Below are 24,669 nucleotides of genomic sequence, written 5' to 3' on the forward strand. Positions count from 1 at the left end.
CATCATCTATTTTTTTTCCTTCTTGGCGTTTTTGACTTTGGTTTATTACCAAAATACTACATGCATATGATTTTTTTCTACTGTTCTTTATTGGGGGGATGAGGGGGAAGCAAAAGAACCTTGATATCTATTTGCACATTGACAATACCTCTGATTTCGTTGTTAACATCCTCTTTGTGTTCTGGAAATTGTCAGGCTTCAGCCACTGTGTGTGAAAAGTCTTGATGGTAAAGAAGTGATTCATCTCTCTGCTGGTGGCCATCATTCCTTAGCACTCACTGCCAAATCCCAGGTACAAGTGATTGTCATTTATTGCTTATCTATGACTTAATTGTCATGTGGAGTGTTTCCTAGCTTTGTGTTTATTCGATGTCTAAACTTTGTCTCCTCCCACAAACAGGAAACAATCGAAATAGTGTGCATAATGACATTCTAATTGTATTAAATTTTATATTAGAAAGTTCTGCATAGTCCATTAACATTATATTTGAAGTTTTCAGTGACATGATGCATATCTTTTTCTATGCTCAAATTACCTCCTCACATTCAGGAATATGCTAGAAATTAGGGAACTGCTTCTTGGTACCTACGTCTTATACCTTTGACTTGTGTGTGTTCACGCACTTGAAGCGTTGTACTAATACAATTCAGTATTCCTCTGTGTATATAAACTGTTAAATGTTGATGGTAGCTATGTTTCTTACAGGTGTATTCATGGGGCGGTAATAGCTCTGGTCAGCTTGGTCACTTAAACTCCCCAACAACAGTCCCTCGTCTTGCAAAGGTATTTTCAAAAAACTGACTGTATTGATGGAAGTGTTTGGCTTATATTGTGACTACGCTCCTTAAATGAGCTTGTGAATAATCTAACAAAGAAATCCTCTATATGGACCTCTACTGTTTCTGGCCACGCTGAAGTTCTAAAACTGAGAAATGTAACTGCTTTTATCTTCTTATCGAATGTTACTTCTGCCTTACACTTGGCTTCTCTGATACAGTCGTTGAAGTACTGAAATTCTTCTGTTCTGTTTTTATTCTAAACAATTGCTTCTGGCTTTTTCGGTTTTGCTAGACCATGACTGTATTTGTTGCTACTGTATTTCTAGAGCTGTTGGTTAAATATTGCTTGTTTAGATTGTCTGTTTTGAACTCATCACATTGAGGGAATAGTCACATAATGATTTGAGGGTTAGATCAGACTGTTGATGGTGAATTCCTGGTGCTTACCTGTCTTAATGAAAAACTATCTGCAGTTTTCCTGGTTGGGTGTTATGCAAATTAAGGTACAGGATATTAGCAGTCTCTGAAATTCCTTGATATGAAGAGGAAAGTACAATGTCCTTACTTTCATCAAACTTATCTGATGCCTACTTAAAAATAAAACTGGCTTATAATTTAAAGGCAAAAAATTAGCCGTTAGAAAGAAAACTAGAAGGAGATCACTTTCAATGGAGTACAGGAGATGTATTTGTGACAAGACATTGTTGAAAAATTACCAGCTACTCTAACACATTTGCTTGTTGTCAGGTGTATTACTTGTGTATCTGTCTAGAATCTTTAGGTAGTCTCTTCTTTTGTCATCTTCCAGTTTCAGGTGTGACTTCTAATGTCTTCTTCCTCATGAATTTTAGGTGTGTGGTGATGGTGTTTGGAGTACAGCAGCAGGACCAGATTATTCTCTCTTCTTAGCTGATGAGGAAGATTTCCAGCCTGGATTATATTACAGTGGCCAAGAGACAACTGAAAATAATTTGTCTGAAAGTAACTCTACTAAGAGTCCAGTTCTGTTACTCTCTTGTAGTAAGGTGAGTTTTATTTCCTTTATGTTAGTGCAATGCATACTGGTATTTTTTGGAAATAGCTCAGTGCTGGTTGTTTAGCCAGCTTTATGGGTGTCAAGTATGGTGACTGATTCCTAGCAGTCAAATCAGGAGCGCGACTCATAGCGGCAGAGGAGTCTTAATTACTATTGTTATGTTCCCTGGTCTTTCCCTGTGCTTGGGAAGTGAAGTGGTGTTTCTGGGGTGTCTAACTCATTTCCCGTCATGTGTGCATGTTGCAGAAGTACACCCTCATATCGTGCTCAGTTTTCACCACTATCTTCATGTGTTTATTCGTTGGTCCTATTGCTCTTCATTTTCCTGTTAAGTGATTGGAGGCACTGTGTGCTCTTTGCCACTCTGCTTCATATGTATTTCATTTATGAGTGGGCAGAAGGTACCTCTGAGTTCTGCACAGTTTGCTTCCCCAGCATCAGTCTTTATTATGGCTGTAAAGGGGAAACTGAGCAAAGGCATTAAAATGTTTATGGGAGAGAGAGGGTGATTATATGCAGTTTCCATCGCTAAGCTGAATATTACTGTAGCTATTGCCAAGTTGGCTTGAGGTGAGGGAGCATGTAGTCTGTGTGTCTTCTAGTCTCTTCGTATGATTCAGACCAACTTGAGTTTAAGGTGGCAAAAGGAGATAGTTTGGGTAGAAAGTAGCTCTTTTGTTTCACCTGTTCTGGGTCTCATTTCTACTTCCCTATGTCTAGCAGAATAGAAGTTGGAGAGAGGTTTTGAGGAGGATGGGGATTTATATACTGGCTCCATGCATATGTGCATGCATGCACGCACACTTTTATTCCTACTTATAAGACTGTTGTTAGACAATTGTAGTATATTGTCTAGGTGGCTCTTGCATATCAAAATTGGCCTATGGATTGCTTGTTGAACACTAATGGTTCAGTGTTTCTGAGGGATCCTCTAGATCTGAATAACCTTATGGTGTTGCATCTGAACTAGAATTAGTGAGGAGTCACAGTGCATTAGACACACTCATGCTGACTTCAGAGAAGAATTGTTTCCAACAGCTGTGAGCTAAAACTGGTGTTAGTGTAGGTATTGGTATTAGTCCAGTCTATTAATGCTGTAATATTGCTCTTACTAATAAACTGACATCTTCCACATTGAGAAAGGACTGCATTTCAGAGTGCAGATGGTGTATTAAACACTTGTTAATCTTCCTTCCTAATTAAAGGAAAAATAGGTGATGTGATATTATGTTGATGACAACATTGTTGACACAGGTTTATTTTCTAGAAGTGACTAAACTTCCTCTTGAACAAGCAATGATTGAATTTCCTTACAAGATGGTCTTTGTTTTTTCAGGATGTCAGTACTAACATAATGAACAGCATTGACTCTAGATGTTCTTCCTACTTTATTAATCCTGTATTAACCCAACATTGAATGGAGTGCTTGATATTAAGTATTAACAACCTAAAGTGACACTTAGCACAAAGAAAGATATCTTTTATTCTGTATGATCCTAATCTTTACTATTTTTACTTCCAATTTTTAAGCTGTTTTTTGTTTGTTTGTTCATTTGTTTTTCAGATAGGATACATAAGCAATGTGATAGCTGGTGGTGACAACTGTTTGATCTTGGTAGACAAAAACATAATGGGATATATTGCCAGTTTGCATGAGTTGGCTTCTACAGAGCGAAGGTTTTATTTCAGACTGAGTGAGATCAAATCTCAGGTTCTTAGACCTCTTCTAGGTTTAGGTAAGAACTTATTTTTCTATTTTATTTGATATTATTTCCCTTATATTCTATTATCAACTTTTTAAGAGATTTAAGTCATTGCCTATGTTTAAGTTAAAGCCAAGATCTTTTTACTTGTAGTCTAAAATCATTGAATTGAAATGGCCAGTAAAACATCCAAACAACTCACTGGGGTAATTCTGTTTTATTAATGGGTGCAATTCTTTGGTAAAGTAAGCTAAATCGCTGTCTGGTCTGTTACAGACAATTTGGGCAACGCAAATACAATCCAGTTGTTGCAGGAAATGGCAAGCAGGTTCAGCAAGCTATGCTATCTCATCGGTCAACATGGAGCTTCTTTAAGTAGCTTTCTTCATGGAGTAAAAGAAGCCAGGAGCTTGGCCATCCTGAAGCATTCAAGTCTGTTTTTGGATAGTTACACAGAGCAAGTATCCAACTTCCTCATCTTGAGTGTCTGTAGACTACAGCAAGCCCTGAATTAGGAGAAAGTAGATCATAAGGAAAGCTACATAAACTATCATGCAAGTTACGTTCTTGCAATTTAAAATGTATGCAGAGTTTTACACAGACTAATTTTGTAGTTAAGCTGTATGAACTCTTTGCCAGTGGAACATGCTGGACAGTTTCAGCCTTCCTAATGTAAAATTCTGTAAAAACATTTCTTTGATTGCTGCATATAAATGTAAAGATTGACATGTTTGTTACTTCAGTTGAGGATCTTGTAATATAATGTAATAGAGTTGCTATTGGTAGTTCAGTAAGTAAAAATACCTTTGGGGATTTACTGTGGTTACAAAATGTCTTTTCAAAAGTCATTAACTAAAAAATTGTTCCCAGAAGAACAATTCTGTGCTGGTATCTGCTAAATAGCTAGCATCACACCTTTCACCTAGAAGACAGTGGTGTTAGTGCTTAAACTTTGGTCCAAAGTATCCTGGTTATTATTTTAATAGCTTAATTCCTCAGGCAGAGGAAGACTTAGAATATTTGCTGTTTTTCTCCATAGTAACTTCAGTAACTGCTAGATAACTTCATCCAAATCTAGCAGAAATCTCATACCTCGTATTTATAGGCTTTTTGAAAAATATTGGTTTAATGTAGGGGAAGAGTCTAAACATGTCCCATCTGAATGTAGTTTTACTAGATAACCGAAAACCCCTAAGGGAGCAAAATGTCACAATCATAAACTCATAAGCTTCACCTGTTGTGCAGTAGTATTTGGAATGTGCAGCTAGTTGCACTTTTATTTTAACACAAGTTATCACTCTTATTGAATCAGTGATAAACTTTTGTCATATTACCCTGAAAGAAGCTTTTGTCTCTGTTGATCAAATCATTTGTTCATAATTGTGACCATGTATTTCTTCCATACTCTGACTTCAGTTTTTCTTTTCACCTGAATACCTAGAAGCCACTGAAGTATTACCTGTTAATTGGGTTAAACTGAGATCTCTGCCCTTGGCTGAATGGTGTTTTTAAAAGGGAAGAAAAGACTGGAGGTCTTCTGGTTCAAGCAGGACCATCTAAAGCAGGTTGCACGGAACCATGTCTAGATGGTCCAAATTGTTAAATAATTTTCTTTTTTGGTAGGGGAGAAGTGAAAGAGAGAATGGTGAATAGCAGGAAGAAGAAATTCCCATCTTTAATATAATTAGAAGTTAGCAGTATTAAACTATTGGAACAGATGGCCTATTCTGTACATGCCCAAGTCTTGGGAAAAAAACAAACAAATTCAAGTTTCTGTTGCATCGTAATTCTTACGCGTTACGCTAATGGCAACAGCAGTGTAATAGCACCAGCAAGAATGATAATGCCTATCCTCCATATGGAAAGTGAATACTCAGTATTTAGTGTTACCAGAACACTTGAGAAACACCCAGATACTAGACCTTGGGGGAACAAAGGAGAATAGTTTTAGGCCAGAAGAGTGGAGCTTTAGATGAGATGTTAAGAGAAAATTATTTATTTCAAGAGCTGTGAGATGCTTAAACAGGTTGCCCAGAAAAGGTGTGGATGCCCCATCCCTGGAGGTGTTCAAGACCAGGCTGGATGGGGCATTGGACAACCTGGTCTAGTAGGAGGTGTCCCTGCACTTGGCAGGGGGTTTGGAACTAGGTAATATTTAAGGTCCCTTCCAACCCGAGCCATTCTATGATGATTTTGATGATTTGTACAGTAGTTAATACACATCTTATTGGTATGCAGTTGGAATTTATACTATTTGCTATTTCCAGGAAAGCATCAGTTTTGAACTAAGAACATTCTTTTTCTTTATCATTTTAGGTATTGTACTTCATTAACAAATTTCCTGGTAATGGGAGGATTTACACTCCTTGCAAAGCCAGCCATGTAAGCAAACCTTTACCATTATCTGGAGTTTTCGATCAACTAGTGAAGAAATGTGTTTTAAAGAAGTGTGTGTATATATATAGTAATGAATGTGCAGTGACTTGGCCTCAGCATACTTAAATACACTAACTCATTTTCTATCAGATGAAGAGAAATATCGATCCCCCTCAACTGTGATTATGATTTGGACTAAAATGCTGCTGAATCAGTTCAATTGCTTTATCTTGAATGTGTGGAGGGAGGAAGGAAAAAAAACAAAACACAACATACATAATTGTAAATTCATTGAAAGAGGCCTAAATAGGTTTCAGATAATTCTTGGAAAGCTTAGTCTTGAGGCTATTTTTTTTTTTAATCATCTATTCAGTGTTTGTCAGTATTCTTCTTTCAAATCCTGCTGTCTACAAAATACAGAATAGCACACTTCTGTAAGAATTAGTGACAGTAGATATTGTAAATTCAGTTTAGTATGAATTCTTTAGGTTCATGGAAGCTCTCAGAAATTATGCAAAAATAAAATCTCTGCACATATGTCTTCTGTGACTCTCAGGGATGCTTTTGTTCATGTATACGTGTTCTTAAGTGTGAGTAAGGAATTATGCTTTTAGATCTAAGAGTAGAGATTTTTCTCAAATAGTATTTTTGCCTAGGAGAGTAATGATACTGTATGTTTTTATGGTAGTGCTGTGAAGAAACCGTTGCAGTGCAGATTTTCAAACTAAGGTCAGAGGAGTTACCAGCTTTCATTTCTTCCTGTTTATGGAGCACTTCAAATGTAGCATAGGCAATGGTATTGGAAGTTCTTTGAAATATCAGGGTATCTAGTACAAGGAATCATCTGCACCTGAGGACCAGTGCCAGTGATTAAATACAAAATCCCACTGCAGAGACTTTCAGAACCTTTCCACATTACTTAGGGTGAACTGCAAGAAATCAGAGATCAAGTGTAAGCATATTTACAATTAGCCCTGCAAAGTTCTGGATCCTGAAATTACACATACTGAATTCTGTGCATCAGTTGTCACTGTTAGCATCACAGCTTCTATTGTAATTGGGGTCTCACTGGGTGAATAATATTTTTTCCAGATTCTGAAACTTTCAGGGAGAAGATGTCTTAGAAGTTTTGTCCTCTAACTTGCAAAGGGAAGTCAAGTGCATCTTCAATAATGGTTTTTCTTTTTTCCAAACGAATATTGTCTCTATCAATGGCTAATGATGTCAGCCTTTTATGGATACTCCACAATACGAACGTGTTAGGAGTAGCCCCACTTAAAAAAAAAAAAAAAGTGATGGCTAGCTTCAGTAGGAAGTTATTTGTGTGTGTGTATATATATATATATATATATATATATATTGTATAGAGATGCATAAGCATATGTACTCTTAATGTTACAAATCTGTTATTTGACACTTTTCTATGGAGAGACCTCCATGTAAGGATCTCAAAGCACTTCAAAAATGCAAGCTATCCAAGCGGTTAACTTGATTTAAATTTACAACTAAGAAGTAGTCTTCTCTATAAAGAACTTTCTCTGTAATGTTTGTTGAACAAGAGAGTTCTTAAATATTGTTCACAGGCTGAGACAAGGTACATTAGTAAGGTGCCATTTCATGCATCGAGTCAGTCGTGTACAATTCTTAGGGACCCTGCTGTGCGATTCTCTGATCTGGTTCTTTGTCCCTGAGACTTGCTTTCTGAGTCTCATCTGATTCTTGGAGCTTGTGGTTCAAATGCATCCCAGCTGGATGTGAATTAATGCAGATATGTCATGTGCTGGCACGCGTGCACACAGATGTGGTGAAGGAGAGGGAAAAGTAGGTTTGTTTTCATTTTAATGAAGAAATCCTGGTTTTGTATACTAATGCATTGTCTTCAGAATCATTTCCCTCTTCTTCTCTGAACTAGATTAGTTCTCCCTCTTGGAAATCAGACTGAGGATTGAACAGATTTCCTGCCTTTCTTTGAGGTAGGATGTAATTTTTCTAGTTAGGGGAAAAACTGGTCAGTTTCCTTGAACAACGGGTGGGGAAGAGATTATCTGGATATATCTAGGAAAGTGCACTGGAACAAAGTTAAAATTCATTCAGACCCTCTTGTATGAGTCAACAGTTATAGAAACTTACTACTTCAGTGGTAATGGGGAAGTCATTCCACCTGTTTTAGCTTTTACTGATAGAGTGTCAAAAGAGAAAAAGGCAATTAATTACTTTCCAAGTGGGGCAACTTAGTCAGCTTTCTTTAAGCAGTGCAATGACAGAGCTTGTGAGAGTAGAAGCTTTGTAGAAGTTGGTAGGAAGCGACATGATTATATTTCATTATTACCTTAAATTAAATTGGGAATAGGTTAATAAGCAGCATGCGTTTTGCCTTTATAATACTTGTTGCTGTATGAAAATCCAAAAAAGGGCATTCTGTGCTTGTGTCAGTGCTCATGGATGTAAAACATCACTGATGTTTTAGTGTCTTTCTTCTCTTCTCCCTCTGTTCCCCAATGGCCCTATCATTTAGAGACTTCTTGAGTAAAAACCAGGAGCTGTTACAGAAGCTGTCTGAGAAGAATGAGGAAAATCTGCAGCTAGTGGAAGTTCTGAATGCTCTGTTTTTCATGCCATTTGGACGACTTCATAATTACGCAAGAACTTTGCTAAAGCTTGCCACATGTTTTGAAGTGGTAAGCTGTCTTTGGTATCTATATCTGAATAAATATGCACATGAAACTTACGGCTTGGAAGTAACAGTGTAAAGCAGATGCCACATGATTAGAGGTAGCTTAGTCCTCAGTGAAGCTACCTAGGACTTAGATTTGCTGCAGGGAAAGATCATGCATATTTACAAGCACATTCTTAAACTGTACTTGCACAGATCACATGACAGGCAGAAACTTGTTACCCTGCCAGAACTTGTTGGTATGCTTGAGCACTTAATTGCAAATACATTATTTTGATGTTTGCCTACTGCTTTTCAGTTCCATCTGGCATCATTAGCATAGCAGTTCTTGGCTTTAACGCTACTAAAAATACTGTGTAAATATTAAGTAGACTTTTACTATCCGTTTAGATGTAACTGCATTCTTTTGAAAGAAGAGATGACTTAACCAGGAACAATATCTACTTGTACATTCATCCCAATTAGTTATTTAAAGTATTCTTCCTAAAATTATTAGCACTATGCTGCATTTTGTTAAGCTGTAAGAAAGTAAATCATGTAGTTGTATGTTAATCAGTCTGCTGTTAGCATTCATGGAACTCATGTGACTTAAACTCCCAGCACGTGACCAAGAAAATAGCTTACACTGTTATTTTATTAATCAGACCATTAATCATACACTCGGTGATAATTTAACAAAATGAGCTGTTGTGTTGCAACTTGGTTAGTATTGTTGATATGTGTGCTCCAAAACTGTCTTAGCTCTGCCTTGCCTTCTACCCTATAGGCATCTCCAGAATACCAGAAACTACAGGATTCTAGTTCTTGTTACGAGAGCCTTGCTGTCCTTCTTAGCAGAAAAAGAAAAGAAGCAGAATACACACTTGGCTTCTGGAAGACCTTTCCTGGGAAAATGACGGTATGATTGCAGTTCAGTCCATTAGTAATTAGTAGGTGGTATATCTTGCTGTTAACATTATCCTGTGTCCATTATTGATGCTACTTATCTGTAGTTCCCATTTTTATTCCTTGTGTTGTTGTTGTAGTATTCTAATTCTAGAAAGGTTTGGCCTGTGAAAGGTTACTATGACAGACAAATACCACTGACCTTAAATTACAGTTGGTGAGAAGTAAGCTTCTGTAACTTGATCTTTAACCCTTACCTGCAGGATTCCTTGCGGAAGCCAGACCGGCGTTTAATCTGTGAAAGCAGCAACAGGGGGTTGTCCCTACAGCATGCTGGAAGATTCTCTGTAAACTGGTTCATCCTCTTTAATGATGCTCTGGTGCACGCTCAGGTAAGCCAACACATATCCACGAGCAAAGCTTTTTCTCTTTCAAATAACATGACCTGTTTTTCTTACAGTGAAGGTAAGGTTTTGCGGCATTCATTGCAATACTGTTTGAACAGTAAGTGGTATCTTTTTTCATGTTCCAATGTTATATTTAGACATTTGATTATTATTGGCATGGTTTCTTTTAGCTGTTTCCAGGAGGAAGGTGCAAACAAAGAGCCTGTAAAACTCAGTTTTCTTCAGTCCTCAAAGGAAAAAAACAGTGCAGAAAAAGCTTGGGGCGAGGGTAATGGATCAGTCGGTACTCAGTGAAGTTTCCCTTTTCCTTGCCTGCAGTTTTCAACACACCATATTTTCTCCTTGTCCACGCTGTGGGTAGAAGCTCTTTCAGAAGAAGCTGGTAATGTGTGAGTATTATTGATTGTGATGCTGAAATAATCAGATGTCTTGTGTGGGAGGATGAAGGTTTTCTAACAAATTATTGTAAACAAGGAGCAGAATGGGATGGATGCAATCATGTATACCCCTTTTTTCTTCTTTTAGAAAGCTTTTATTGTATTTGTGTGTAAGAAAAAAAAAATAATAAAAAAAAGAATAAGGTAGAATTAAGAGGTGAGCCAGTAGTCTTTTCTGCTTCTCTTTACTGATGGCTTAATATTCAAGTGAATGCTAGTTTGGTTGGGAGAAGAGAGATGAAATATTCATACTCTAAGAAACCTTGCCTTATTTTGGGATGAGACTTCATTAGGCTAAAATACAACAACCCTCCCCCCCAAATGTAGGAATGGATTGAAGATTACAACACCAGAAGAACAGTTTGTTCTGCTTTCTTCCACGCCACAGGAAAAGGTAGGTATATCAACAATTTTTTCATGGCTTCAGTGATATGAATTTTTCTCCCGCTGTAAAACCAAATAAGAAGTGCTCATTAAATATTTACCAAGAATTAAATATTCCTACATCTTGGTATGCAGATTACACCAGTGCTTGACTGTAGCAGTGCTACAGCTTCCAATGCTGTACTGCAGAGCACAAAGGAGATCGCATTGAATCTCTCCGCTACAGCAAATACAGTTAAGACAGTTGTTAGCTAAATTCTGTGGTTAAAACTCTGTTTCAGACAAAGTGGCTGAGGGCAATAAGCCAAGCAGTGGATCAGGCCCTTAGAGGGACTTCTGACTTATTTCTGTATGGAGCTGGTGGGAACGTTTCAAGACAGGAACCTCCTATTTCTCGCAGTGCCAAATACACCTTCTATAAGGACTCTCGATTTAAAGATGCTGTTTATGATGGGAGATGGCTTTCAGGAAAACCACACGGCAGGTAAAAGCGTTTGAATGTAATGGTTGGAAAAAAAAGTGAGGTGGTTGCTGCATCAATAATCAGGCTTATTTACAGATGTTAGTTGGGAATTGTTAAGTAAACTAATTATCTGGTACATGTGTATGACTTTGAATATTTTCCAGAGGGACCCTAAAGTGGGCTGATGGAAGAATGTACTCTGGGACTTTCCGGACTGGGCTGGAGGATGGGTAAGATCTCCCAGTACTTACAGAGATAAAGGTCAAAGAACACCTTTTGTTATAGACTATTATGAAGCTTATAAGAAGATTCTAAGTCCTTTTAAATAAAGGTTTTGGAGTGAGTCTCATTTACTCAGGGTTATGTATATTAAGAGTTTTCTATATGTTGATACTTAGATACGTGTGGATAAATGAGGTTATGCTCACTGCCTTCCCAGCAGACTCTGTAACTGTGTGATTAAAAACTTGTTATTTCATAACAACTGAAACTGAGGTAATCAGGTGCAGGATGGAGGGAGAGAGTAGTAAAACAGTTGAGAAATAATATTATGGTACTATTGGTTTCAAGCTGTATTTTCAAAGTTTTGAATTGGAGAGGAAGCCGAAATGTGGTCAGGCTTCTGTCATTTTTAAAATGCACCTTAGCTATGTCGAGCTAATGTCAAACTACAAAACCAGATTAGAACTTTGGTCATTTATAACCAGTAAGTGTAATTAGTTAACCATAGTGATTTGGGGGTTGTTGGAGATGGAAATATTGCAAACAATTTCACAACAGAAATTAAATGCGTTGGTATTTTTGCAATAATCGCTATGACTATCAAATGCGTGTGCTTATATTTCAGCATGCATGCTGTTTTCTCAACACTCAGCAATAGTAATATGTTGTTGGGGTAGATGTGCTCTCAGGAGAATCTTCGTAACTGGATTTTAATCTCTTCACAAGATCAAAACCAGCAAATAAGTTGTCTGTTTAGGCATATTGAAAATATGAACTGTTCTGTACAACTTCTTGAGCATGATTGGAGGCTAGCATCTTTACTTTTTTTTTTTTTGGTTTTAATGCTCTTTATAGTGATATGTTCTCACTTCCATGGAATAAAGGTACATTTGAGTTACCAAGACTTGAAGACAACAAAGGTAGACCTAGGATGTGAGAAGACTTGTAGCATTTACAAAGCTGAGAAGAACACTGCTGTGTGGTAGAGAGGGAAACACATACAAGAACGTACCAAAATCAAACAAGAAAAGCAGTACAGACTAACCTGGTCTAGTGATGCTGAAATTCCTGCTTTTGCTCCTTAAATAAAGCTGTAGCTGTTGTAGTTAGAGATGCATTAAAAATAATATAGAGCATGCTGATTTTAGAACAGATGTGATGTCTTTTTTATGAAATGCATTAGTATTACGGCTGCTTATGTTCCATTTCTGTGCACTGACAGATATGGTGAATACAGAGTGCCAAACAAAGCCTTGAATAAGGATGACCATTATGTGGGATACTGGAAGGAAGGCAAAATGTGTGGGCATGGAGTCTACAGGTAACATAGCACTTGCGTTGCCCTCATTGCAGAAAGGAGAGTGGGGCTCATGCTCTGGCACACAGTTCCCTTACAAAGCCTCTGTATCCCTGTATGTAGTCTTCTAGTTGCATTTCAGACTCGTGATTATAGTTAGCTTGGTTTATTTTCTGCTTTGATTTTTGGTGGATTGTTCACTATTGTACTCATACTGTGTTCTGTTGTTAATATCTATTACAGTGTTGCTAACGCTTCCCAATAATTCATTATACTCTTTTTTCAGAGGGATAAATATAACCTCTAATATCCTTGTTTGGTGGGGAGAGGTTAGCTTTAAAACAGAACATCAAATTCAAAAACATAAAAAGCTTGCTAACATCCCAAATATCCTTTAATTATAGTTCCTGCTTGGTGTGGCTGTAATGTTGTTTCGAAAAGAAAAGAGGAAGATTTGACAGGGCAAAAAAGGCGGGGGGACAGATTATGGGAATCTTACTCTTTTTTCGTTATAGCTATGCTACCGGTGAAGTTTATGAAGGGTGTTTTCAAGATAATATGCGTCACGGCCATGGTTTGCTGCGCAGTGGGAAGCTGACCTCTTCCTCTCCCAGTATGTTCATTGGACAGTGGACAATGGATAAGAAGAGCGGTTATGGGGTTTTTGATGATATCACAAGGTAACACTTCAGTTGTTAGAATCCTTAAACACTGGTGTGACAGACAATTGCAGAAAGAGTAGGAAAGGGTTTGATCTGGTACTAGCAGTAGTAGTACATGTGCTTATGTTCCTATTTGTAGTAGGTATTCTGGGTTGATAATCTAAAGAATGGATCTAGGGGTTTTGTTGATATATCTAGAGTTGTTACTGCATTTTTTAAGCCCTCCTTTCCTGTCATATTCCTGCCTGACAGCTAGAACTGAATATGGTATCTCACTGAGGGATACTGTGTTATTGCTGAAAATGTTTCTTGTGAATGGTATGAGAGGAATATTCTTTTTGTCTCAGGCCTATAAGATTGAGTTGCTTAGTGACCTGATATCTAGGGCTAGGTAAACTTCAGCTCAGGCTGGGGCATTGCTTTGACTTATTCTTTCAGTGCAGTGGAGGAAAGATGCTTCTTCTAAGAGCAGTTTAGTGAAGGTTTCAGAAACAGAACTATTTCTGAATTGTAGTAAATTTATACATAAAATAAATGGTGTCTGAGCACAGACCAGTGTAGTCTGTCTTCTTGGTCACCAATTCAATGCTGCTTTGTTCCTGAAAAAAGGTCTTTTGGTGAGAGCCCAAGAAACCAGGTTTAGTTTAACTGGAATGAAAGCTCACTTCAGTAAAAAGACTGGAGGGGAAAGAGATATGTGTCCTTTTCTGAAACAGAGCTATTTTAACACCTCTGGGTGTTATCTGACCTCAGTTTTACATTTAGTCTTGATGTGGTAGTGGTGGTGTTTGTTGTTGTTTTTTTTTTATTTATTATACTCTAGCCATGAGATGTCTCTGCATTCCTTATTCATCTACCTAAGACAAGCTAAAGAGATGAGAGCTTTTCTGGCAGATCCACTCACCTCCAGAATCTGTAGATGTAGTGGTAGTTCATGGGGGTGGGTGAAGGAGGGAATGTGGCATTTGCTTTCTGTTGCAGTTACTCAAATCTGAGTCCCTTTCCTTCTTATCTCAGAAGGTTATATGAGTGTGTTTGTTGCCAAAGAATTCATTTTCTTCACTTCTTATTCTTCAGCCCAAGAAAATACGGTGTAGCTGCAGAATCGTTCCATAATTTGTAATTATTGCAAACTAGACATCCATGTAAGCAGGGCTTCTGTTCTGTCATTTGTCCATCTGGTAACTGCATATGCTGCATTTGTCTCCTTAAGAAGCTGTTACTCAGCGGAGACCCCTGTAGCAGACACGAGATATCAGACCAGCATCCTGCTAGGTTGTGAGTCTAAGCATCTAGAAGATATCCCTGAATTCGCATCGAAGGCTGGATTTTATCTCTTTACTGTGACCATAATTTTGGGGATACTAAAATCAAAATGCTCAGTAATAACAGAGTTCTGTTAAATCAGTCACTAGTTTACCTCTAAAAGTAAACAATTGTCCCAGATAAGTCAGTTTTGTTTATTGCTTGTATACTGCAAACAACTTATTTTTAAGAACAACTGGAAAGAGAGAGTTTGAAAAGATTCGGGGCTTGTTTCAAACACTGATCTGACATCTGTGGACTTAAACACTCATATGTTTTAAATAGTCTGAAAGAGGTGGATACTTAATTGAGAAACCTTTAATTGTCTTATCATTTTTTTTTCTTAGCATAACCTTTGTTCAACTGTATTATCCAAAGACTTGCTACACTGTAGCCTTATTTCCTCACAATTTTTCATCTCCAGTATTATTTTTGAAATGTCATAAGATGTTGTAGGTCTCCCTCTTCGTCCCCAGGTAGAACAACTTGATTTCTTTTCTTTATTATCCCTTCAAATTGAGTCATCTGAGTTTAGGTAAAGAAGTCAAAAGTTTTGGCAACAAATTGCCTAAAATAAGCTTATTGCATCTGTTCTAAATAACTGTCAAATATGTTGGTTAGATGTTAGTGAAGCTGAAGGTCTTTCCTTGCGTACAACTTGTTTGCTGATCTAGATGAGACTTAAATTTCCCTGTTTCTTATTTTCTGTAACTACAAATTGGGTAGGAACTGGGCTTTAACACTGTTTGAGATCATCAGGAACAGTTTCCTTGGATGTAGTGAAGTTATAATTGTGAAAAGATTTTTTTTTTTTTTTTTACAATTTCTTTCTATCAAAAAAAACTTACATCCATTAAGCTAGTGAAACTAGATTGGCAGACTTGAAGCAAGTGCTGTATGACTCCTTTTTAATGGTTTCTAATAGTCAAATACCACAATAACGCCAAAGAAAGGAAGGATATAAATGTACTACTTAATTGTATTATTCCTACTTCATTTTTCTTAAGAGGAGAAAAGTACATGGGAATGTGGCAAGATGATCTCTGCCAAGGCAATGGTGTTGTGGTTACTCAGTTTGGATTGTATTATGAAGGAGCCTTCAGCACCAACAAAATGATGGTGAGTTGAGCACTAGACTTTGTGCTGTAATGACTAGTCCTCTAGGTGTGGTAGCTTTTTGGGGTAGATGGGTGGTCATGCAACAGTATGTTAGGTTGTATAAAACTTGCTGTTCTTCTAATCTTCTGTTGTCCTGTGTTGCATTTTTTTTTATTTTTATTTTTTACTTCCTATGTAATCCCTGCTTTGTTTTCTGTAGTGCTACTACAGAAACTGCTTTTTTTTTTGTGTGGGAAAAAAAAAAATTCCTAAGGATTAATAAACATTTCAGTGTATCTCCAGATCTGCAATGTGGCTTTCTGTTATACTTACTGCTCTGTTATTTGTGATTCTGTTCGTAGGGGACTGGCATTCTGCTTTCTGAGGATGATACAGTCTATGAAGGGGAATTTTCAGATAACTGGACTCTGAGTGGAAAGGTTTGGTATTAGTCATTTGTCTACTTACAATCTTAAAAACAAATCCCCTGGGAAACAGTACAGGAAAATAGTTTTTTTTTTTCTCTATTCTCTCAAGGGAACCTTAACCTTGCCGAATGGAGACTATATTGAAGGTCTCTTCAGTGGAGAGTGGGGATCTGGGATAAAAATCACAGGAACCTACTTCAAGCCTAGCTTATATGAGAGTGAGAAGGACAAGCCTAAAGTATTGTGAGTATTAAGTAAGAAATTTCTGATGTGTTTCATTGATACTTTGGAATGTAACTATTGGCCTTTTTTTTTCAAAGTCCAATTAAATTGGACTTTTTCAAAGTCCAATTAAATTGGAAAGTGAGATTTTGAGAACACCTTTCCTGTTTTTATTCCTTTTCCATACCCATTAGAAAAAAAAAATAACTGTAATCTTTTCTTTAGCTATTGTTGCATTCATATTACTAATTGAGCAGTAAGTAAATAATGGTGTGAAATTACAGGTGATTTGACATGCTGCTACTGACTTGTAGCAGTCCCAAAATTTTTTTTATACCTGGACTGACTGTTAGAACCTGAGTTCATATCTGCTAATAATTTGATTGTATTTGTGAGAGAGAATAAGTTTCATTTGAGGGATTACATCAATTAACAGAAAGAGAAATCTGTAATTGGTCTGAAATCTGTAATCATGGTCTGAACTTTTGGGTAGACCTGTGCGGTGTTAAGAGTTGGACTTGATGATCCTTAAGGGTCCCTTCCAACTCAGGATATTCTATGATTCTATGAATTCCTCTGTTGGCATCTTAATTCATTTAATATCACTTAATAGGCTCAGTGAGGGTACATTTGGACAGAATTGAATATTTACTACACCTCTTCCAAACAGAGCATAAGAAAATTACAGAATAATTGCTGAATTGGGGGAGAAAACAAACAAAAAATTTAAATGTTATGACAAAGATAATATTGAAAAGCATCCGTAATACTATTTGTAGCAGTTGTATTAAATCAATGTCTCCGGAAGAAATATGTGTTCTATTTAAGTCATACTTTAGATCTTCCAGTAGAAGAAATTTAAGTAACTTTTAAGAGTTGTGGATGAAAGTTCATTGTTTAGTACAACAACTTGCTGGTCTTCAATACTAGTAATAGTTGTACAGGTTTCAATGTCTTTGAAGCTTACTCTCAAATTTCCTATTAAAATGGGAAACAGAACTTTATTTTAACCTAGATTACTTCCCAGTGTGCTTCCTGAAGCATTCACTGATAATTTCTTTTGACAGTGCTGACAACTACAACAGGATGTGAGGTTAAGCAGGCTTCCCTGCTGTACTGAACACTTGCAACCATAGCAGCTGTCTGCTTTTTACCCCAGTAGGGAGTCTATGAATAAATGTATGTACGTATTTGTGAAGATTGCTTGTGGAAATGAGGGTTTCATCGACCCTTTTCAGGATCTCTTGAAGTTGAAAATCTTCTGATATCATTTTGTGGAAAGGCTTAACATCCAATTCTGCTCTGTGAGACTGGAAACATGGAAACTAATAACTAATTTTTTTTCCCATCTAAATTTTGTGGGAGGGGGAAAAAAATAGGGAAGGTTGGCAGTTTCTGCTACTTAATTTAAATCAAGATAAAACTATTAACCCAGGCAGTGTTTATTTCAAAGCCCTAAATTTCATTGTGTGCTTGATATACAGGGGGACATCACATCTTGGTTTCTCTTTTGGCTGTAGAGGATCCCAGAGCTTTGGCTATCAGTGAAAAGATGCCTGTACTGGCTTTACTCCCAACCAGCATGTCCCTAGTATATGATGCAGCATTACCTGTAGATAATACTTTAGGGACAGAAACCATAGATCCATTCTCGCTATTTGTGTGTGTGGATAGGCTTTTTGTACATTCTAGAATTGTGACATGTTTGGGAAATCTTTGTACTATATTCTTATTATATCAATGTGTCCTAAGCCTTGTGAATGAATAATACCAGTGGTGGAGATAAGCCCCATCAATTGCAGTATGTCCTATTTATTTGGAAATCAGATCAAACAAGCTGTTCCTTGGAATAATACAAGAAAGAGTAAGACTGACTTGTGTATTATTATGTTCATATTTATTCCTACATGTAGGTATTAAAAATGTTGTAATCTTGTAACTTTATAATCTGTTGCATGGATTAATGTGTGCTTTAAGGCTGTTCCTTGGTGAGGATAAAAATGGTAAGGATAAATGATTTTTGTCTAAATTTCATTTTACCAGCTTTTTGTGAGTTTTTTTTTTAAGAGGTGTTGGAGTTGAGACATGCATGTAAGTAGGTCTGGGTTTATTCTTAGTGATAAACTGTAAGAGACTAAGTATACCAGTTTTTGATTAAAATAGTTTGACATACTAAGTTAAAGTTAGGCATAAGTGGTTTTTGTAGCTGTATGTGTTGTTTCAAGACTATTCAATTTTAACAGACTAACTGGTGGCTTTATTAGGCGGAAACTTGGGATCCTGGCAGTGCCTCCTGATGAGAAATGGAAGGCAGTATTTGAAGAATGCTGGAACCAGCTTGGCTGTGAGAGCCCAGGTCAGGGGGATAGATGGAAGGCTTGGGACAACATTGCAGTGGCCCTGACTACCAACCGACGGCAACACAAAGACAGGTTAGTTCCTAGAGAATGTAGTCAGCATGTTGAAGAAAGTATTCAGAAAGAAACTGGAATTCATCACTAGTCTAGGCCAGAAACTAACTGTAAAAGTTCAGTTAAAACAAACAACAACAACAAAGAAATAAAAAACAGAATCAGAACTCTGACTACTCTGCACTGCCAACATCTCCCTTTCAGGGACATGTTGATGTTTAGGATTAGGTGATTGTTACAGTCTGTTAAATGCTTGTTATATATGAATGAGGTGATAGCTGATTATTAACAGAAAATCAGTATCTTGTTAGGTAGTTACTGTGTCCAGCTGCCCAGGAATGGAACGTTCAGTTGTCGTAATTCAAATTTATGCAGAAAAGCAGGGAAATAGAGTGAATGAAAATTCAAGGGGTGGGAAGGCTTAGAGAGCTGGAGAACTTGGAAAGTAGTACAGTATTTCTGGAAACTTATGTTTGGAATATAAGGAAACTTCTTGAAACAGCCTTCTCAGGATGTTGCAGAAAAATCTCATTTCACAGACTTGACTCTGCAAGGTAAGAGAGGTAAGAGAACTGAGTAGGCAAGATCAAGGGATTAGTGGAGGAAACTGGCTTTTTAGCAGCAAGAAATTTACCATAAGAATGCTAATGTGACTTCAGTTAATACTGCTGATAGCCAGGAAATATGTAGTAACAAGCTTCTCATAGTTATAGCTGTCTGTCAGGGTGGGCATCAGTGTCTTCCATGTTCCTGATTTTGCAGAGTTGAGACTTTCGTGTTAAAATAAGTCTATGGGTGAATATTTCCACAGTGCTGGTTCAGATTCAGTTTTTCTGAAGTAAAGGTGTAGAATTTTTGTGCAACAGATGTGGGAGAAATGGAGAAGTTCAGGCTGAAGAATTCTGTCAGACTTTTAAAGTTAAGGGGAACAAGCGGATTGACTAGTTTCCTGTGTGTGCTTCTATCTTTTTTTTTTACGGCTCATCACTTTCTTGTAGTAGCTTCCACATTTAACTTCAATTTTATTAATTCTACGTGTCTCAAATAATCTGTAAAATGTTTTTGTCCTTCTTATAACTACAGTCCAGAATTACTGAGCCGTTCACATACTCAGACACTGGAAAGTTTGGAATTCATTCCACAACACATTGGTGCCTTTACCCTGGAAAAATATGAAAATATCAAAAAATATTTGATAAAGGTATTGTGACTCTTAAAAGCTCAAGTAGCATGTTGGCAAAGCAGGCCAAATTCATTTACTTGTGTAAGAGCTTCCATCAATCCCTTTCATTTATGTTTATAATCCATGTTTATATCGATTCATATTTACTCTTAACTTCGTAAATAATTGAGTTTAATCCATAACTAAGACTAAAATCATTGTGCATCTAATGGATAGTACCTCAGTTTCTGCTGAGTTACTGTTTTGATTTTTATGCGTTGGATCCTAGTAGAGCATGATAAAATGCTTGCTGAGTATTTGATGTTAGTTTTAATAGTATTGGACAGATGACTTGTCCAAGTAGTAGCACAAATTCCTGATTAGTCTTGATTCCTTTATGAGCCTGTATTCAGCTAATACATAAATGTTATCATTCAAGTATTTTTATATCTTATCATCACAAGTGTTTAATTAAAAAATCAGCAAACTTTATAAAAAATGTCTGTCATTTTTGCTTCAAATTATGTTGTTGGATTTCTGATCTGTCTTTAGTTCTTTTTTTTTTACAGCTTGTCTAGCATTGACCTATCTGACTATGCAATTAATATTTCACATCAGGCATGTGATACTCCTCTCCATCCATTGGGCAAGCTGGTGGAAACACTGGTAGCTGTCTACAGAATGACCTATGTTGGAGTAGGAGCTAATCGACGATTACTGCAGGAAGCTGTGAGAGAGATCAAGTCCTACCTCAAACGCATCTTCCAATTGGTTAGGTAATAAGACTCTAAAGTCAAACTACTGCAGAATTCATTGAAGATATTGTGTGTACTGAATCAGTCTAGTGTTTATGTAGTCCAAGTATGCCAACATCTTTACTCTGTTTTGGGTGTTAGTTATCTTTTCTTAAACTTTTTAAGGAGTCTTGCATATTACGTCAAAAAAAATCTTCACCACAGGGAATTACATCCTGCATTGTTTTTTAAAATACACCTAGAGAGAGTTCAACATGGATTTCCAATTTAGTGTCTGTCTTTTCACACCATGAATATTTATTGTTCAAAAGGTATGGAAGAGCAGTGATAACATAGAATTGCGGAATATTCCACTGAAGTTGTTAGGAACATGGCTCATCCATGTTGATATGAAGTGTTTGCTTAGATTCTTGAGGGCAATTAAAGCATTAATTGGAGTATTTTTGCTCTCATTACCAGAATCCAAATTAATAACCATTAGATGTACAGTATGATTTACCTGGAATAAAACTTATAAAGACCATACCCTACAATGCCAAAGATACCTTTGCTACTCTGACATCATCTCCCTTTGGTCAAGGCTTCTATTATCTATACTGTCTTAGTCTGCTGTGTTTTCTTTCCAAACATCTCCTCTAATGCTTTATTTTGTGTAAGCTTCTTTATGTCTTAAGTTGCTATATGTATTGCCATTTAGGTTCTTGTTTCCTGATCTTCCGGAAGAGGGCAGCACAATCCCATTTGTGGCAACAGAGACAAAGGGAAGGCGATCATTCTGCAGTGGGAAGTCTGACTCCAGATCAGAATCTCCTGAACCAGGGTACATAAAGGGCAGGGAGGGGTGGTGGTGGCTGTGAACTAATGAAGGCCTTACCTTTTTCCCATCCCTTTCAAGAAAGAGTTGTTAACAGAAATGAAGATAAGCACAGGTTTAATTGATGGATATAAACGGATGGTTTTCTTAGTTTTGATGACAGATTTGGTTAAGTGAACTTCTGTGTGTTGGCTGCAAGCATTTCATTCCTGTTCCATGTGATGGTTCTGTACTTAAGCCCAAACTTGCTTTTGTCTTTTGGTGGGAAACAAGCTCAGACTTGGGCCTGAACTTCAGAAAAATATTTGGTGTTTGAGTACTGGGCTAATGCAGGTCCAGTGCATGCATACTGCATTGTAAAAGTGATATGGACCTCAGCCTTGAGTCCACCATTGTCGTGTCCACAGCTGCCTCAGCTGTGGGCAGTATGAGGAGAGAGGGATCAGCAGAGAGACCCCAGTGAGCTGTGCAGGTGGTATTAGTAGGTACCCCATGTTCAGCTTTTCCTATTAGGTTTGCAGCTTCATGAATTCAGTAGCTACTTGTCATTAAACCTCACTTGTTCGTGTGAGTGTGTGGAGCTAGGTCAGGTACCTTCATGGGTCTTTGACTATTTTGTAGATTGTGATTTGAAGTTAAGCTATCAGCAGAGTGGCTTAGAATGAAGGCAAAATGATTAGCTTGAAGATGCAGGTCCAATTTGAACTGTAATGAAGTATCCGGCTTTTATGTTCTATAGGTCAGAGATATAATGCTCTGTTTAAAACACAAAAGAAGCCCAACACAGTTGTGTGTTGTGGTTCCTCACCACCCTCAAAAGATGCCTTGTGTGTGGACTGTAAAGTTACTGTTAAGTATTTCTCAGCACATATACTACTTGATTGATTTTTTTTGTTTACTGTATTATCTTTCCTCATAGAACAGGCTCACACTAAACTAAAGGTTTGTTTTAATCGTTAATTTTCTTCATCCCATTTTTACAGGTGCTTCTTCTTAAAGTCTTTCTCTTGACCTCCATCTCTATTTTTTTTAGGTATGTGGTAACCAGTTTTGGCTTGCTGCTCCCTGTATTACTGCCACGGCTCTATCCGCCTTTATTTATGTTATATGCCTTAGACAATGAGCGTGAGGAAGATATTTACTGGGAATGTGTTTTACGTCTAAACAAACAAAATGATACGGCTCTTCTAAGTTTTCTTGGAGTGCAAGCGTGAGTATGTTTCAACAACAAAGCAAAACTTAAAATAAGACTATAGTATGTAATTAGATAAAGCAAATTAAAAAAAAAAAAAAGGTTGTCCTGATGAGTGTTTTTCTCTGATAAAAATGTATCTAGCTATATCTTCAAGCTAACTACTGTGGCGGAGAGTATGAATCAAAACTTCCCTCTTCCAAAAAGGCAGGGAGAGCAGGAGGAAGGAAGATTGGTAACACTACAAAATCAGAAGGAGATATTTCAAATCTAGCTATCTTTCAGCTATCTCAGTTAGATGTAGTTCTTCCTGCTGGAAGAGTTGCTTTCTCAGAGAAGAATATGCTGGCTTCGTTTTCATGAGGTGAAATACACTGTAAGACCAATAAGCTCTTATTTCTGAATAGATTGTATTGGGTTTCTTGCAGGAAATTTTGGCCAGGAACTGTGTCCATCCTTGGTGAGAGTAGAAAGGTACGTTCATTGGGCCTTAGCTTATTGTGTGCTTTGCCTAGTGCTTCGTTAAAGAATCTGAGATAATAACGGGTCAAAGAACTTTCAGCCAACCCTTCTGCTGAAGAGATAATATTTTATCTTGATCCCTAATATTTTTTTTTTTTGCTACTTAAAAGCTACATCAGTATTTTCTTGCAATAGCTGTCAGTCTGGCTTTGTTACTTACTGTTTTACTCTGAAAGAAATTCTAGTTCAGGAAGATGCTTGTAACCGTTTTGCTTGGACACTGATTGCAGAAAAAGTATGAGAATAAATGTCTGTCAAGGAAGTTTTCAAGGTGTTTAGGAGTTGTACCATTATACACTTTCTGATCATGAGAATTGAATAATTTCTATTCAGTCATTACCTTGACAGTGGCTGAACACTGGTATTAAACAGTAGTAGTAATATGTTACTCAATCTCTGTGCTCCAGTAAGAGTGATTTTAATAATCATTCAGAAAGTTATTAGCTCAGTTACTTACTAGGAGCTAACGTTTATACTTTTATGTTTGCTCTAAGCCTTTGGGTCTGTGATTATTGACTGGTATGACTTCCAGATTTCAACTATTCTCCTGTTAAGGTTTCCTCCTGATTGTTAATGATTAAGATTCACCGATTCTTAGTTCTCCTTGGCCATGAAAATACACAAAAAGTCTCTGATTCTCATAATATATTCAGTGTTGGGTACAGAATTCCCAGAACGTTAAATGAAACTCGTACAAATAATACGTAGACAGATAACCTGGATGACTTCAGCTTGCTGGCATGTTCCCTTCTCATAGCACTTTAAATCTGAAAAAGGCTTTAATGGCAGTGTTGCATGATATGCTGCTTTTTCCCCATAAGAGTGGGTTGCTAACCCTGAATGACCAATCTTCTCACGGTCACACAGGTATCATCAAACACAAAGGATGCCTGCTTTGCCTCTGCAGTTGAATGTTTACAGCAAATCAGGTAATTCTCTGAAGTTACTTTCAGTTATTTGCTGTTTCTGCTATAGTGGATCTACTCAACTAGTTCTTTATCTGTCACTTTTTTTGTTGTTCACCTTGCTAGTAGAGGTCAGCTAGAACTTTCAGAGTTCCTCCTACAAGTGTTACAAATCATCCCAATGGAAACACAGTATAGCTGTGTAAATGCCAGTACTTGAGAAATGTCTGTAGGACACCACTTACAATCAAAAACAAGAAGATATCTAATTAAATATGTGTGTGAATATTTGAACAGTTATGACAAAATGACCTATGTTTCAGGAGGTTTCCGTTTCTGTCAGCTGACAGAATTCTGCTGTAAGAATTGAAGTAGAAACTGATATTTTCTTCTCTTCAACAATGTTTAACCAGCTTAAACCTGTGAGGACAGTCCTGCTTGCAGTGGTGAACCTTGAGCCTGTGATTATAGCCTGGGGTCTATTATACAGCCTTTGCAGCTGTTGTGGCTGCTGTGCTTTGATTGATCT

The 24,669-nt window shown here is 37.2% G+C and overlaps 1 protein-coding gene across 7 annotated transcripts in view; it reads left to right on the plus strand.

Moving 5' to 3' along the window:
* ALS2 (alsin Rho guanine nucleotide exchange factor ALS2) overlaps positions 1–24,669 on the plus strand; it is a 216,680-nt gene that overhangs the window by 188,730 nt on the left and 3,281 nt on the right. For 6 of the 7 annotated variants that reach the window (XM_072041083.1, XM_072041084.1, XM_072041085.1 and 3 more), the window contains 25 exons: positions 196–292; positions 707–784; positions 1,632–1,805; positions 3,381–3,552; positions 3,796–3,976; positions 5,836–5,901; positions 8,411–8,573; positions 9,336–9,467; positions 9,718–9,846; positions 10,180–10,250; positions 10,626–10,692; positions 10,964–11,166; positions 11,310–11,375; positions 12,590–12,688; positions 13,180–13,344; positions 15,639–15,750; positions 16,092–16,169; positions 16,267–16,400; positions 18,623–18,811; positions 19,874–19,991; positions 20,571–20,728; positions 21,405–21,527; positions 22,555–22,731; positions 23,142–23,187; positions 24,103–24,164. In XM_072041083.1, the coding sequence (XP_071897184.1) occupies positions 196–292; positions 707–784; positions 1,632–1,805; positions 3,381–3,552; positions 3,796–3,976; positions 5,836–5,901; positions 8,411–8,573; positions 9,336–9,467; positions 9,718–9,846; positions 10,180–10,250; positions 10,626–10,692; positions 10,964–11,166; positions 11,310–11,375; positions 12,590–12,688; positions 13,180–13,344; positions 15,639–15,750; positions 16,092–16,169; positions 16,267–16,400; positions 18,623–18,811; positions 19,874–19,991; positions 20,571–20,728; positions 21,405–21,527; positions 22,555–22,731; positions 23,142–23,187; positions 24,103–24,164 (3,060 nt within the window). The remainder of the gene's footprint in view (positions 1–195; positions 293–706; positions 785–1,631; positions 1,806–3,380; positions 3,553–3,795; positions 3,977–5,835; positions 5,902–8,410; positions 8,574–9,335; positions 9,468–9,717; positions 9,847–10,179; positions 10,251–10,625; positions 10,693–10,963; positions 11,167–11,309; positions 11,376–12,589; positions 12,689–13,179; positions 13,345–15,638; positions 15,751–16,091; positions 16,170–16,266; positions 16,401–18,622; positions 18,812–19,873; positions 19,992–20,570; positions 20,729–21,404; positions 21,528–22,554; positions 22,732–23,141; positions 23,188–24,102; positions 24,165–24,669) is intronic. The other variant, XM_038181991.2, reaches the window with a different exon arrangement.

The sequence above is a fragment of the Anas platyrhynchos genome, chromosome 7 (genome assembly GCF_047663525.1).
Source record: "Anas platyrhynchos isolate ZD024472 breed Pekin duck chromosome 7, IASCAAS_PekinDuck_T2T, whole genome shotgun sequence".
Classification (NCBI taxonomy): domain Eukaryota; kingdom Metazoa; phylum Chordata; class Aves; order Anseriformes; family Anatidae; genus Anas; species Anas platyrhynchos.